The sequence below is a fragment of the Monodelphis domestica genome, chromosome 3 (genome assembly GCF_027887165.1).
Source record: "Monodelphis domestica isolate mMonDom1 chromosome 3, mMonDom1.pri, whole genome shotgun sequence".
Lineage (NCBI taxonomy): Eukaryota > Metazoa > Chordata > Mammalia > Didelphimorphia > Didelphidae > Monodelphis > Monodelphis domestica.
The window spans coordinates 309712452-309727083 of NC_077229.1; the positions used below are offsets into that span (position 1 = coordinate 309712452).

General features: G+C 36.2%; 1 protein-coding gene across 8 annotated transcripts in view; it reads left to right on the forward strand.

Moving 5' to 3' along the window:
- CHD7 (chromodomain helicase DNA binding protein 7) overlaps positions 1-14632 on the forward strand; it is a 241360-nt gene that overhangs the window by 132788 nt on the left and 93940 nt on the right. For all 8 annotated transcript variants that reach the window (XM_056823954.1, XM_056823960.1, XM_056823961.1 and 5 more), the window contains exon 3: positions 5833-6263. In XM_056823954.1, the coding sequence (XP_056679932.1) occupies positions 5833-6263 (431 nt within the window). The remainder of the gene's footprint in view (positions 1-5832; positions 6264-14632) is intronic.

A 14632-nucleotide genomic window follows, 5' to 3' on the forward strand; every position in this document is an offset into this window, starting at 1 on the left:
AAGTCTTGTAACCATGGAAAAATATTCTAAATTAATTAAATAAAAATTTCAGAGAGAGAGAGAGAGAGAGAGACAGAGACAGAGAGAGAGAGACAGAGAGAGAGAGACAGAGAGAGAGAGAGAGAGAACGAATAAGATAAAATATATGCTTGGGGGTCCTGAGAAAGAAACCCTATTCCTATGGTGTCTTAATACATCTCTCCCCACCAATATTTCACTCCCAACTTCCTCCCAAATGAAAACACCCCCCTCCCAATCATCTTCTTTTATCTACTGCTTAATTCTTAGTTTTAATAATACTAACATTCTCCACCCATCCACCCCCACCCACTGCCCACTTCCAGCTACAGGTGGAATCCCCTGCCAATAAGGGAAAATGTATTTCCTGGCATCCAATTCTGAACATAATGTACCACAGAAATATTTTTATGTATTATGATTTAGTTCTGTAGTACTATTAGGACAATACCATATTCTTTGGGTGCATTATGAGTTTAGCAGGTTTGGATGGACTGGCCTCAGGACTTAACCATTCATGTATAACATTTTTATTTTACAGAAACATGTAGTTGGGACTTTTTGTGACATAACTCATTTGTATATTAAGAATGATTTTATTGTTTATGACTCCCCTTTCCTTTTCTCTTTCCTTCTTTTTGAAAATCATATTCTGGCTAGATTTGTGCATATGGCTTATGTTCTAGTATTATGCAGTAAAATAAAAAGTGGTGTTAAAATTTTTGTTTCTAGATGGGAGAGTATTTTCAAAAGAATTTCTTTAGTTTTCCAAGATTAGGAACATCTGAGCCATTAGAAACTGATAATTTGACATTACCTGTCATGTTATCCAATACTCTAACAGATTGAGGTTCCAGAAGTATAATTAGGTTAAAACATGATTAAAGGAGATTTCTGTTTAACCAAGTTTGAAAGTGTTGTTGAAACCCAGAAGAACAGCGTGTGCGCATGTGTGTGTGTGTGTGTGTGTGTGTGTGTATATGTGTGTTTTCTCTTGATGATGGCTTTTAGATAGAATTTTATAAGACAGGTTGTGAATTCCCTAAGATCATGTATCCTTAGTTCTGGAAGATTTAGGACTAGAACTCAGATCAGATAAAAAGTTATCTGACTAATTTCACATATTTTTCCCTTTTAACTGTGATGAACTGAAGAGCTGAATATTGTTTTAGGATGCAACTATCCCAGGGTTATGATTCTCATCTGTTATCAGAACTTAAATTATGGGTCATGCTAGTTCTATCTCTTAAAGTAACAGAAAGATTGCCTTTTTTCTTTTTCTGCTCTTTTTCCATTGATATCCATTCTTGCTAGATTAATTCAATAGTTTACTACTTTACATAAAATACTTTGTTGATTCTGCCCATTTTAATATGATATGAGCATGGAATGTTGAATATATTTAGTATTTCTAGCATATTTTCCTCCTTGAAATATTTTTAAATGCTTTGCTTATTTTTATTTGCAATTTGAATATTAGACATGATATTTTTAGTCCTAAAACTTAGACATTCTCTAATTTTCAAACTCTTTAAAATATTTTGAAAAATGAAAATTGGCTTTTAAAGTATTGAGCTGTAAGCCCTTGTGTAGCTTATTTTTAAATATCTTTAATGTTAAACACCATGCAGGTTTCTTTTAATAAATGAGAGATTTTAGGAATGTCTTGTATGATAATATCAAATGTTAATGGCATTGATTAACTGTCAAACAGTGGGAAATGATGAGAAAATGTCTACTATAAAATTAAATAGCATTGGGGAAGGCTCTACTATGCCTTTGGTTAGGGAGATGGCTAGTCCTTATAAGCTGTTGTAGGGGTATTAATGTGAGCTCCAGGTTTTTTTTTTTTCTTCACATGATTAAAGCAGGCCATCTGTTCTTTGTTAAATGTTTACAAAAACAGCTTTTCTCTAAAAGATTTAAGGAGATGTGGGTTTAGTAAACACTGTAATATTTCTGAGCACCTTTTTCACCTTATTTCATATAGTACCAAAACATAATTCTGTTGCATCTCAAATAGGATTAATATATGTTTTATATTTAATCTTTATTTTGTGGAAGATTAAATTGGACACGAAGTTATGTCATAGCCCCATTTATTTGAAAGCAACTGAAATACCTCATATGTTGGCATAGACAGATAAATTTTAGATTTTTTTATCTAAATCTATAGCATGTTGCCCCCTCCCTTTTTTTTTTTTACTAATAGACTCACACTTCTCATTTAAGAATCAAGATTCTATAACCTGAGTTTATCTTTAACAGCTTAAAGAAACGTACAAATACCTAGAAATAAGTCACTATTCTAGACTTTCCTAAGTATATATTGATAGACTTCCTTCTTTGCTCTTTTCAGGAATTTAACTTTTCTTCCTTTGCCTTAAAAGAGGCATGGAAGATGACATGTATTAACCCATGTAGTCCTGTATTTTGTAGTAGTACGTGAATTGTTTCTTCTTGCTTTTGTATTAGGGAACAATATCACATAGCAGAGGCAGTTGAAAAACAAACTGTAATAAATACAGATTGAATTAGGGGAAAGTGCCCTACATTTGGAATCAAACCTTGATTAAACCTATGTTTACCTGTGTGACTTAGGGTAAATCACCTATCCTCTCTTGAGTTTCAGTTTCTTTATAAGTAAAATGATGAGGATGGATTCTGTGATCTTTAAAGATCTCTCCCCAGTTTATTTACTTTATGCTAATTGAGACCCTGTGTTGTACTCCTCCTTTAATATTCTGAATTCTTGACCCTTTCAGTGGTTGCAGTGTGGAAGTGTATCTTTAATACTATTAATAGCATAAATAAGAATGTTCAGTCTACTTAAGAGAGAGCAGTATTTTAAAGCATTTTAGTAACAGGTACCAGGAAGTGTGTTAATAACAAAATAGCCTTAATCTGTTCATTAGAATAGGATTTAGCAAAATTGTGTCATTAAATAAGTTATTTTAGATAGATTAAAGTAAAACACTGCATTTCTTTAAATATATTTAAAATAAAGTTCTGACTTTTACATAATGAAGACTTGCTTCTTCCTTAATTTGGAGTGGGAAGATTGTGGATTTTTAAAGAAAGAAAATTACATAATCCAATAAATAGTCAATAATATCCACTGTATACAAGCCACTGGGCTGGAGATGTTTTTAAAAATCATCTCAGTACTAAAGGAGCTTTTATTTACTGAGGGATATGAGTAGTACACAGATAAGTAAGCACATGTTAATTTGAGGAGGGAATGAGCCTGAATAACTAAGGGAATCAAAGAAAGCTTCATGGAGAAAATGGTACCTAATCTGATCCTTAAAGGAACACAAGGATTCTGAGAGTCTGAGATAAAAAGAAAGTACTTTGTAGACATAGATAATGCAGAGAGGTATCCAGTTTGAATGTATATTGTGTGGGAGGACATAAACCTAGAAATATAGAAGCCAGAATCTGGAGAATCTTAAACAGCAGGCTGAGGAATTTGTATCTTAGTCTAGAAGCAATAACTAATAGCTATTGAAGACTTTTGACTAGAGGAGTGGTCTAGTTAAATCTCTACCTTTATAAAACTGTTTTTGGAAATTGTGAAGAATGAATAAGAGAAGGAGAAAATGGCAGACTCAGCACCCTGGGTGATTAATTGGGTGTGAGGGATGAGGGAGGGATGCATAAAGGATGCTTCTAATGCTATAAACATATGAGTATAAGAGAAATTGATATTGCCCTTGACAGAAATAGATATATTTGGGAGAAAGATGAGTTTGTGGGGAAATTTTTGATGACATATTTTGACCCTATTCCTCAACTAAGTAAATCCAAAGTAGAAATCAACTCACATAATGAGCCAAATCTCTTTATAGTCTCTGTTCATTTTGGAGTCTTCTCTCTCTCCTTATTGTTTGTTAATTCAATATTTTTCAGGCACCACTAAAACCTAAAAAGGGGAGACTTATGATTTGAAAATCTTAATCTTAGAAGTTAGGAACATGTTTTACAGGTTTGGAAACAGAGAAACCAAGAAGTTATGATGGTACAGGTGGTTTCATGGCAACTAGAAATTGGTTCTCCTTCTTTCCACCCATTTACTGCTTTCCCCCCCTGTCAATTGTGTTTGTAATAGTGGAATCTTGATCAAAATCAAGCTTTTTGAGGGCATCAGCTTTTGTTTTGAAAATTTTATTCAGTTAGTCAATTTAGAATAGTTTTCCTTGATTACAAGAATCATGTTCATTCCCTCCCCTCCCCCATCCCTTCTTATAGCTGACACACAATTCCACTGTGTTTTACATGTGTTCTTGAGCAAAACCTATTTCCATATTGTAGATGTTTGCACTAGGGTGATCATTTAAAGTCAACATCCCCAATCATATCCCCCTCGACCCCCGTAGTCAAGCAGTTGTTTTTCTTCTGTGTTTCTACTCCCACAGTTTTTCATCTGAATGTGGATAGTGTTCTTTCTCATAGATCCCTCTGAGTTGTTCTGGATCACTGCATTACTACTAATAGAACAGTCCATTACATTTAATTGTACCACAGTGTATCAGTCTCTATATATAATGTTCTCCAGGTTCTGCTTCTTTCACTCTGCATCAGTTCCTGGAGGTCATTCCAGTTCACATGGGATTCCTCCAGTTCATTATTCCTTTGGGCACAATAGTATTCCATCAAGGGCATCACCTTTTGAAGTTCTAATTTTAGTGATTCTGTTTTCAGGTTTTGATTGCCCAATTAAAATCACTAACCTTTCTGGAAATAAGCCAACAAACTTGTTATCTAATGACCACTTTTCCTTTATTTTTAAGTGTACAGGAAAAGTGTTAAAGTTGGCACGGAGAGTGGAAGACCTGGATTCATTCATATCCAAGCTCAGATCAAGTAATTTAGTCTTAACTGGGGCTCATCTATAAAACTGAAAGGGTTGCACCAGGTGATTTTTCCAACTAAATCCATGAGCCTAAATGAAAGAGATAGAAAACAATTTCGTGGTCTTGCAGAAATTCTCTGTTGTTGTTGGTTCCCTCTTGGTCAAGTTTTTAGAAGTTAAGTGGTGAAAAGGAAGAAAGAATTCAATGTGATTTTTTTTGTATGTGAAACAAAACACCAAAAAATTAATACTTGAATTTTAGCCTATTGTGGTTAAATATCAGATATTATCTTAGTCAAGATTAATTAAGAGTTCAGAGAAAAATGATCTGTACTATCTGTAGAATTATTTGTTTTTTGAATTCAGTGTTTCAAGTGATTACAATGCTGCATTATTTCATTAAAAACTTCTGAATGGGGTGGGAGTAGGATAAAGTAAATCACAAATTCTTACTCTGTGATTCCTGACTTCATAAAATCAATAGGTCCCATTGTGCATATATTATTTTAGTCAAACTTAAGGGTAAGCAAAAATGTCATCATTTTTCACAATTTCCTTTACAAATAAGTATTATTAAATGCCAATATAAATAACATCATCATTTTTATCATCTTTATTTAATGACTGCATAGTCATTTTGTTTTTAGCAATATAAAATTATCTTTAATCCCATAAATTGTCCTTATTTTTCTCATATTAATTACTTAATTTTACTATAGGTTGTTAATTCCTTTGTTTTGTCTCTTAAAGTACTACTATATTATAATCATGGAAGACAATTTTAAAATGGGAGAAACATTAAATCTAAAATTATTTTTGATGGAACATTAATATAGTATAGGTAGGTTTAATATATAATTGATTCAGAAATATTACCCATTTGTTTTCAGAGTCTGCTATTCTTTATCACCTTTCAAGGTTATCATAAGCTAATTTCCATTCCTGTTTGTCTCTTTTAGCATTCTCCATCGGAACCCTTTCTAGAGAAACCGGTGCCAGAGATGACTCAGGTTAGTGGACCGAAGGCCCAGCTCGTGAAGAGTGATGATTACCTGCCATCTGTGGAGCAACAGCCACAACAAAAGAAAAAGAAAAAGAAAAACAATCACATTGTTGCAGAGGATCCCAGTAAAAGTTTTGGTCAAGATGACTTCCCTGGTGGGACTGAAAGCCAGGAGCTAACCAGGAACTCAGTAGATGGGCCCCAGGAAGAGAAAAAGAAAAAGAAAAAACCGAAGGCAAAAAGAGATCCGAAGGAGTCTAAGGAACCCAAGGAGAAAAAGGAGCCTAAGGAACCCAAGACCCCGAAAACCCCTAAGATCCCCAAAGAGCCAAAGGAAAAGAAAGCAAAAAATACCACACCAAAACCCAAGTCTAACAAAAAGACAAGGTAAGTGGAAGGGAAAAAAAATCAGTGTAAGTCAGTGATATATTTCTGGAATAAACAAAAACAATGACATTTTAAAAATCAAAGTATGTTAAATTGAAGAACAATGTATTTTGATGCTTTTTTATTTCATTGCATTCTTAAAATGAGAATACTTACACGGATGATAGTAGTTTAACACTACCTACTTCATAGGATGTTGGAAAGAAAGCACTTTGCAAACCTTAAATGTGAATTCTTCCTGGTTTTCTTGTCAGTAATAATAATTTGTGGTGCTTAATTCTCTTTGTTGATGCTAGTAATGTGCTTAGGAGGTCCATGAATAAGAAATATTGATTTTGACCATTTTAAGAACATGGGGCTTCTTTGTATTTTTAAAGCTAAGATTTTTATTTAGCTCCTGAATAGTTGTAGCAGGGAATATTTGTGCTATAAAAAAATGTAACCAGGTTAGCAGCAGCACTATTTTTTTTTGCAGGCAGAGACCAGAAATGTTATTTTCGGCAATCATGCAAGTTTGTAATGGGAAGGAGGAGAATTGAAGAAAGGTCACTACATTTCACTAAGCCTTTCAGCCCTGTTTCCTAGTAGTTGGAACAGGAGAATTAATTATCTCCACTTGGCAGAGTAAGCCTTTCAGGGGCAAAGTTGAAATCCTAGTGGGCGTTGTGGGAGAAATCAAATAGCAGTTATCTATACTATATGTGCTCAAGAATAGCATACATTGAAGGTTCTAAAGACCACCATCCTAGGACCCGCCTCAAATTTTGGGGGTATAAATATTCATTCAATAAAGAAAGCTGAGAGGAAAAGACATTGAAGACTAATTTTTTCATTTGTACTGAACATTTCTTACAACTGTTCTGAACTCGTTCCAAACATCTGAATCTATTTTTCAGGATGTGGCTAATGTTAGAAAATATAGCTTCCAGATGGAAATATGACCAGACTTGGTTAATCTGAATCTGTTTGCAAATTACAGTTTAGAAAAGTTGATATTAACAACAAATCAGCTTTGCATGTCCTTGTATCCCTCTACCCCCTACAGAATATTGCCTCAAAGGTTTTTATTTCTGGATTGTCTGTGCATTTCCGTACAGATAGACAAATAAACAAAATGAGTCCCGTGACTAACAATTCTTGGTAAATGTTATAAATTGACTAGTCATAGAGCATGACCAAATAATTGTATGAAATCTTGAAAATGTTTTTCAAATAAAAAAAGCAAGCCTCAAGCATACTATCATGGAAAGGGTTTTGACACTTGATCACATCTCATCAGTAAAGGTAGCCCCTTCCGCAGTTACAGTTAGAAATAAACTTAGGTTAAAACTGAAAACCTTTTTTTTTAAATCGCTCTTAGCAAACTCTTCCTTTTTGCCAAAATAAATGAATTGCATTGAACAGATTAATGATTCAGACAGAAGATCTGCATTTAGCAAGGGGATTACTGTATTTCCTTTTTTGGGGGGAAACTTTGTATAGCCTTTTAATTTTGTGACTTTGAAGTTTTATTCTAAACATATTTACTGTTAAAAAATATTTCTGTTCCATAGCACAATTTTATTGGTATCTACTTGCAGAAATTTCTCATTTTTTTTCAATAAGCCAAATTCAAGAATTTGTTTTTTCTAAAACTATCTATTTGGTTTCAGAATTTTGTTAGGCATTTCCAAATTACATTTTCATCTGGTTTCTTGAGTGGGAGTTTGATACTTGTTATAGGTAACTTTCTTTTTTTTTTTTTTTTTTTTTTTTTTTTTTTTTTAAATATATTTTATTTGGTCATTTCCAAGCATTATTCGTTAAAGACATAGATCATTTTCTTTTCCTCCCCCCCCCAACCCCCCATAGCCGACGCGTAAGTCCACTGGGCATTAGATGTTTTCTTGATTTGAACCCATTGCTTTGTTGATAGTATTTGCATTAGAGTGTTCATTTAGAGTCTATCCTCTGTCATGTCCCCTCAATCTTTGTATTCAGGCAGTTGCTTTTTCTCGGTGTTTCCACTCCCATAGTTTATCCTTTGCTTATGAATGGTGTTTTTTTTTTCTCCTGGATCCCTGCAAGTTGTTCAGGGACATTACACCACCACTAATGGAGAAGTCCATTACGTTCGATGATACCACAGTGTGTTTGTCTCTGTGTACAATGTTCTCCTGGTTCTGCTCCTCTCGCTCTGCATCACTTCCTGGAGGTTGTTCCAGTCTCCATGGAACTTCTCCACTTTATTATTCCTTTTAGCACAATAGTACTCCATCACCAACATATACCACAGTTTGTTCAGCCATTCCCCAATTGATGGGCATCCCCTCATTTTCCAGTTTTGGGCCACCACAAAGAGCGCAGCTATGAATATTTTTGTACAAGTCTTTGTGTCCATTATCTCTTTGGGGTACAGACCCAGCAGTGCTATGGCTGGGTCAAAGGGTAGATATTCTTTTGTCGCCCTTTGGGCATAGTTCCAAATTGCCCTCCAGAATGGTTGGATCAGTTCACAGCTCCACCAGCAATGAATTAATGTCCCTACTTTGCCACATCCCCTCCAGCATTCATTACTTTCCTTTGCTGTTATGTTAGCCAATCTGCTAGGTGTGAGGTGATACCTCAGAGTTGTTTTGATTTGCATCTCTCTGATTATAAGAGATGTAGAACACTTCTTCATGTGCTTGTTAATAGTTTTGATTTCTTTATCTGAGAACTGCCTATCCATTTCCCTTGCCCATTTATCAATTGGAGAATGGCTTGATTTTGTGTACAATTGATTTAGCTCTTTATAAATATGAGTAATTAAACCTTTGTCAGAGGTTTCTATGAAGATTTTTTCCCAATTTGTTGTTTCCCTTCTGATTTTAGTTATATTGGTTTTGTTTGTACAAAAGCTTTTTAGTTTGATGTAGTCAAAATTATTTATTTTACATTTTGTGATTCTTTCTATATCTTGCTTGGTTTTAAAGCCTTTCCCCTCCCAAAGGTCTGACATGTATACTATTCTGTGTTTACCCAATTTACTTATGGTTTCCTTCTTTATGTTTAAGTCACTCACCCATTTTGAATTTATCTTGGTGTAGGGTGTGAGGTGTTGATCTATTCCTAGTCTCTCCCACACTGTCTTCCAATTTTCCCAGCAGTTTTTATGAAATAGTGGATTTTTGTCCCAAAAGCTGGGATCTTTGGGTTTATCGTATACTGTCTTGCTGAGGTCGCTTTCCCCCAGTCTATTCCACTGATCTTCCTTTCTATTTCTTAGCCAGTACCAAATTGTTTTGATGACTGCTGCTTTGTAATATAGTTTTAGGTCAGGGACTGCAAGGCCCCCATCATATGTGTTTTTTTTCATTATTTCCCTGGATATCCTTGATCTTTTGTTCTTCCAAATGAACTTTGTTATGGTTTTTTCTAAATCAGTGAAGAAGTATTTTGGTAGTTCAATGGGTATGGCACTAAATAGATAAATAAGTTTGGGTAGGATGGTCATTTTTATTATATTGGCTCGTCCTATCCATGAGCAGTTAATGTTTTTCCATTTGTTCAAGTCTAGTTTTAGTTGTGTGGCGAGTGTTTTGTAGTTGTGTTCATATAGTTCCTGTGTTTGTCTTGGGAGGTAGATTCCTAGGTATTTTATTTTGTCTAAGGTGATTTTGAATGGGATTTCTCTTTCTAGTTCTTGCTGCTGAGCTGTGTTGGAGATATATAGAAAAGCTGATGATTTATGTGGGTTTATTTTGTATCCTGCAACTTTGCTAAAGTTGTTGATTATTTCAATTAGCTTTTTGGTTGAATCTCTAGGATTCTTTAAGTAGACCATCATGTCATCCGCAAAGAGTGATAACTTGGTCTCCTCCTTGCCTATTTTGATGCCTTCAATTCCTTTATCTTCTCTAATTGCTACTGCTAGTGTTTCTAGTACAATGTCAAATAGTAGAGGTGATAATGGGCATCCTTGTTTCACTCCTGATCTTATTGGGAATGCATCTAGTTTATCCCCATTGCAGATGATATTAGCTGTTGGTTTTAGATATATACTGTTTATTATTTTTAGGAATGACCCTTCTATTCCTATGCTTTCTAGTGTTTTTAATAGGAATGGGTGTTGTATTTTATCAAAGGCTTTTTCTGCATCTATTGAAATAATCATGTGATTCTTGCTAGTTTGCTTGTTGATGTGGTCAATTATGTGGATGGTTTTCCTAATGTTGAACCAGCCCTGCATCCCTGGTATGAATCCTACTTGATCATGGTGAATGATCCTTCTGATCACTTGCTGGAGTCTTTTTGCTAGTATCCTATTTAAGATTTTTGCATCTATATTCATTAGGGAGATTGGCCTATAGTTTTCTTTCTCTGTTTTTGACCTGCCTGGTTTTGGAATCAGTACCATGTTTGTGTCGTAAAAGGAGTTTGGTAGAACTCCCTCTTTGCTTATTATGTCAAATAGTTTGTATAGTATTGGGATTAACTGTTCTCTGAATGTTTGATAGAATTCACAGGTGAATCCATCAGGCCCTGGGGACTTTTTCTTAGGAAGTTCTTTGATGGCTTGTTGGATTTCAATTTCTGATATGGGATTATTTAGGAATTCTATTTCCTCTTCTGTTAGTCTAGGCAGTTTGTATTTTTGTATATATTCATCCATTTCTCCTAAATTGGTGTATTTATTGCCATATAATTGGGCAAAGTAATTTCTAATGATTGCCTTAATTTCCTCCTCATTGGAGGTGCTGTCCCCCTTTTCATCTTTAATGCTGTGAATTTGCTTTTCTTCCTTCCTTTTTTTAACTAGATTGACCAGTACCTTGTCTATTTTGTTTGTTTTTTCAAAGTACCAGCTTCTTGTCTCATTTATTAAATCAATAGTTCTATCACTTTCGATTTTATTAATTTCTCCCTTAATTTTTAGGATTTCTAATTTGGTTTTCTGCTGGGGGTTTTTAATTTGATCGCTTTCCAGTTTTTTCATTTGCATTTCCAATTGATTGATCTCTGCTCTCCCTTGTTTGTTAATATAAGCATTCAGGGATATGAATTTACCTCTGATTACCGCTTTGGCTGCATCCCAAAAGGTTTGGAAGGATGTTTCGCCATTGTCATTTTCCTCGATGAAATTATTAATTGTTTCTATGATTTCTTCTTTAACTAAACGGTTTTGGAGTATCATATTGTTTAATTTCCAATTGGTTTTAGATTTGGTTTTCCATGTACCATTACTAATCATTATTTTTATTGCCTTGTGATCTGAGAAGGCTGCATTCATTATTTCTGCTTTTCTGCATTTGTGTGCTATGTTTCTGTGACCTAATGTATGGTCAATTTTTGTGAATGTGCCATGTGGTGCTGAGAAGAATGTGTATTCCTTTTTATCCCTATTTATTTTTCTCCATATGTCTATTAATTCTAATTTTTCTAAGATTTCATTCACTTCTTTTACCTCTTTCTTATTTATTTTTTGATTTGATTTATCTAAATTTGATAATGGTTGGTTTAAGTCTCCCACTAGTATGGTTTTATTGTCTATTTCTTCCTTCAATTCTCCTAGTTTCTCCATTAGAAATTTGGGTGCTATATTATTTGGTGCATACATATTGATTAATGATATTTCCTCATTGTCTATAGTCCCTTTTAACAAAATATAATTACCTTCCCTATCCCTTTTGATCAGGTCTATTTTTGCATTGGCTTTATCAGATATCATGATTACCACTCCTGCCTTCTTTCTATCAGTTGAGGCCCAGAAGGTCTTACTCCATCCTTTAATTCTGACCTTGTGGGTGTCAACCCGCCTCATGTGTGTTTCTTGAAGACAACATATGGTAGGGTTTTGGATTCTAATCCATTCTGCTATTCGTCTACGTTTTATGGGTGAGTTCATCCCATTCACGTTCAAAGTTATGATTGTCATTTGTGGACTCCCTGGCATTTTGATTGCCTTCCCTAATTCTAACCTTTTCTTCTTCGGCTCTACCTTTTAGTCCAGTGATTTACTTTGAAACAGTCCCCCTTGTCCCCTCCCTTGATGTTTCCCTTTTTAGTCCCTCCCTTTTTGTTCCCTCCCCCTCCCCCCTCTCTTTCCCTCCCTTTTTGTTCTCCCTCTCCCCCTCCCCCCCTTGGTTTTCCCTTCTCCTTACCCTTGTTGGGTAAGATAGAATTCAAGATCCCAATGGATCTGGAGGTTTTTCCCTCTCAGAGCAGATTTCCCTGAGATTGAGGTTTAAGTAACCCCCCCCCCCTCTCTTCCTCTCCTTCTTATAGGAGTTTTCTTCCCCTCCCCTTCCCATGTGAATCTTTGTGTGAGAATGATTATTCTATTTGGTCTTTCTTTACCCCCTATTTATACATTACATTTTCCCCACATGTTAGTATACATAGGTTGATATAAATGTAGTCCTTATAGAAGAGAGTTTGAGTAAAAGAAGAAGATAACATTTTCCCCTTTCCTTAATATTTACCTTTTCAGGTATTCCTTGCTCTTTGATTTTCGGTATCAAACTTTCCACAGAGCTCTGGTCTTTTCTTTGCAAAAAGTTGGAAGTCTTCTATTTTGTTGAATGCCCATACTTTCCCTTGGAAGTATATAGTCAGTTTTGCTGGGTAGCTGATTCTTGGTTGGAGACCCAGCTCCCTTGCCTTTCTGAAGATCATGTTCCATGCCTTACGATCATTCAGAGTAGAACTTGCAAGGTCTTGGGTGACCCTGATTGGCATTCCTTTATATCTAAATTGTCTTTTTCTGGCTTCCTGTAGGATTTTTTCTTTTGTTTGATAGCTTTGGAATTTGGCAATTACATTCCTGGGAGTTGTCTTTTGGGGGTTTAGTGTAGAAGGTGTTCTGTGAGCTCTGTCAGTGGCTGTATTGCCCCCTTGTTCTAGAATCTCTGGGCAATTTTCTTTGATTATATCTTGTATCACCATGTCCAGTTTGGTGTTTATTTCTGGCTTATCTGGGAGTCCAATTATTCTTAAATTATCCCTTCTCCCCCTATTTTCCAGATCTATCACCTTGTCGGTGAGATATTTTATGTTCTCTTCTAATTTCTTGGTATTTTGGCTTTGCTTTATTGATTCTTGCTCTTTTACACGATCGTTGTCTTCCAGCTGCCTGATTCTGGCCTTTAAAGCCTGGTTTTCTTTTACAGTTTGGTCAAACTGGTTTTGTAGATGCGTGAATTTCTTTTGCATTATTTCCAACTTTTCCTCCCAGAAGGCTTCCATCTTTTTGGTCATTTCTGATTCAAATTCTTCATAGGTTTGTGGAGAGTTTCCATTTCCTTTGGAAGGTTTTGGAGCATTTTCTTTTATATTATCTTCTGTCTGCTCTGTATTTTGTATTTTGGCTCCATAGAATGTGTCCAAAGTCGCCCCTTTCTTCTTATTTTTCTTGGTATTTTGGGGCTTCTGTGGTTCTGTGGAGTTTGTCATCTCTGAAAGTGGAGGATTAGTTTTTCTTGTCTCTTTCTGGTGTTCAGAGGCAGTCCTGGGCAGATAGTTCTATGGGCTTTCCCTGGGTTAAACTGAATATGCCTCACTGGAACTGGAATGGAAGGGTCTGACCACGAGGCCACACTCTCCCCCCGGCTCGCTTTCCGGAAGTTGCCTTCAGAATCGCTGGCCGTGAGGCTGTTTCGCAGGCCTGCGGGGGGATGGGCTGCCGCTTCCCCAAGCTCCGAGAGCACAGACTTTCACTGAGACTTGGATAGCAGGATCCAGCCAGTGAGGCTGTCTTGCCCGCCCTGAGGGTTGCTGTTGTTTTGACCAGCTCTTTGCAGCGGAGGCCCCAGGCAGTAACTTTCACCCGGACCTACGGGCTCTTTGACCAACCGGCTCTTTGCAGCGGAAGCCCCAGGCAGTAACTTTCACCCGGACTGGGACTTGGGTAGAAGACCCTGAGGGTTGTTGTTCCTCAGACCCTGCTCTCTGAGCCCGGCGCGGCTGCGGCTTCCGGGAGCCTTGGACTCTGCGCTCCTACCCCTGAGGTCCGAGTGATCTCGGGTTCTGGCTTTTAAGGGGAGCCGTACCTTTTGAACCGGGTCCAGGTCCAGGAGGAGGGTTCCCAGGGTCTGTGCTGTTGATCGTTTTGAATTTCGGCGCCTTAGGAGCTTATCGTTTGAGATTGGTCGGGAAGGGTTTTCCGGAGATCTGAGCTTTAGCTTTCTCTAAGCCGCCATCTTAACCGGAAGTCTCTATAGGTAACTTTCTAAGGCTATATTCTCACCTGTCTTGGTAAGAGACTTTCCTCATCTGGAAGTTCCTATATCAATGAAATCATAGGTCTGATCCCTAGCCTATCCACCCATCATTTATAAAATTCATAACGAAATAGCTGAGACTTTAGTCAAAGTAATCTACAAGTGTTAAAGTATTCAGGGCAATAAATC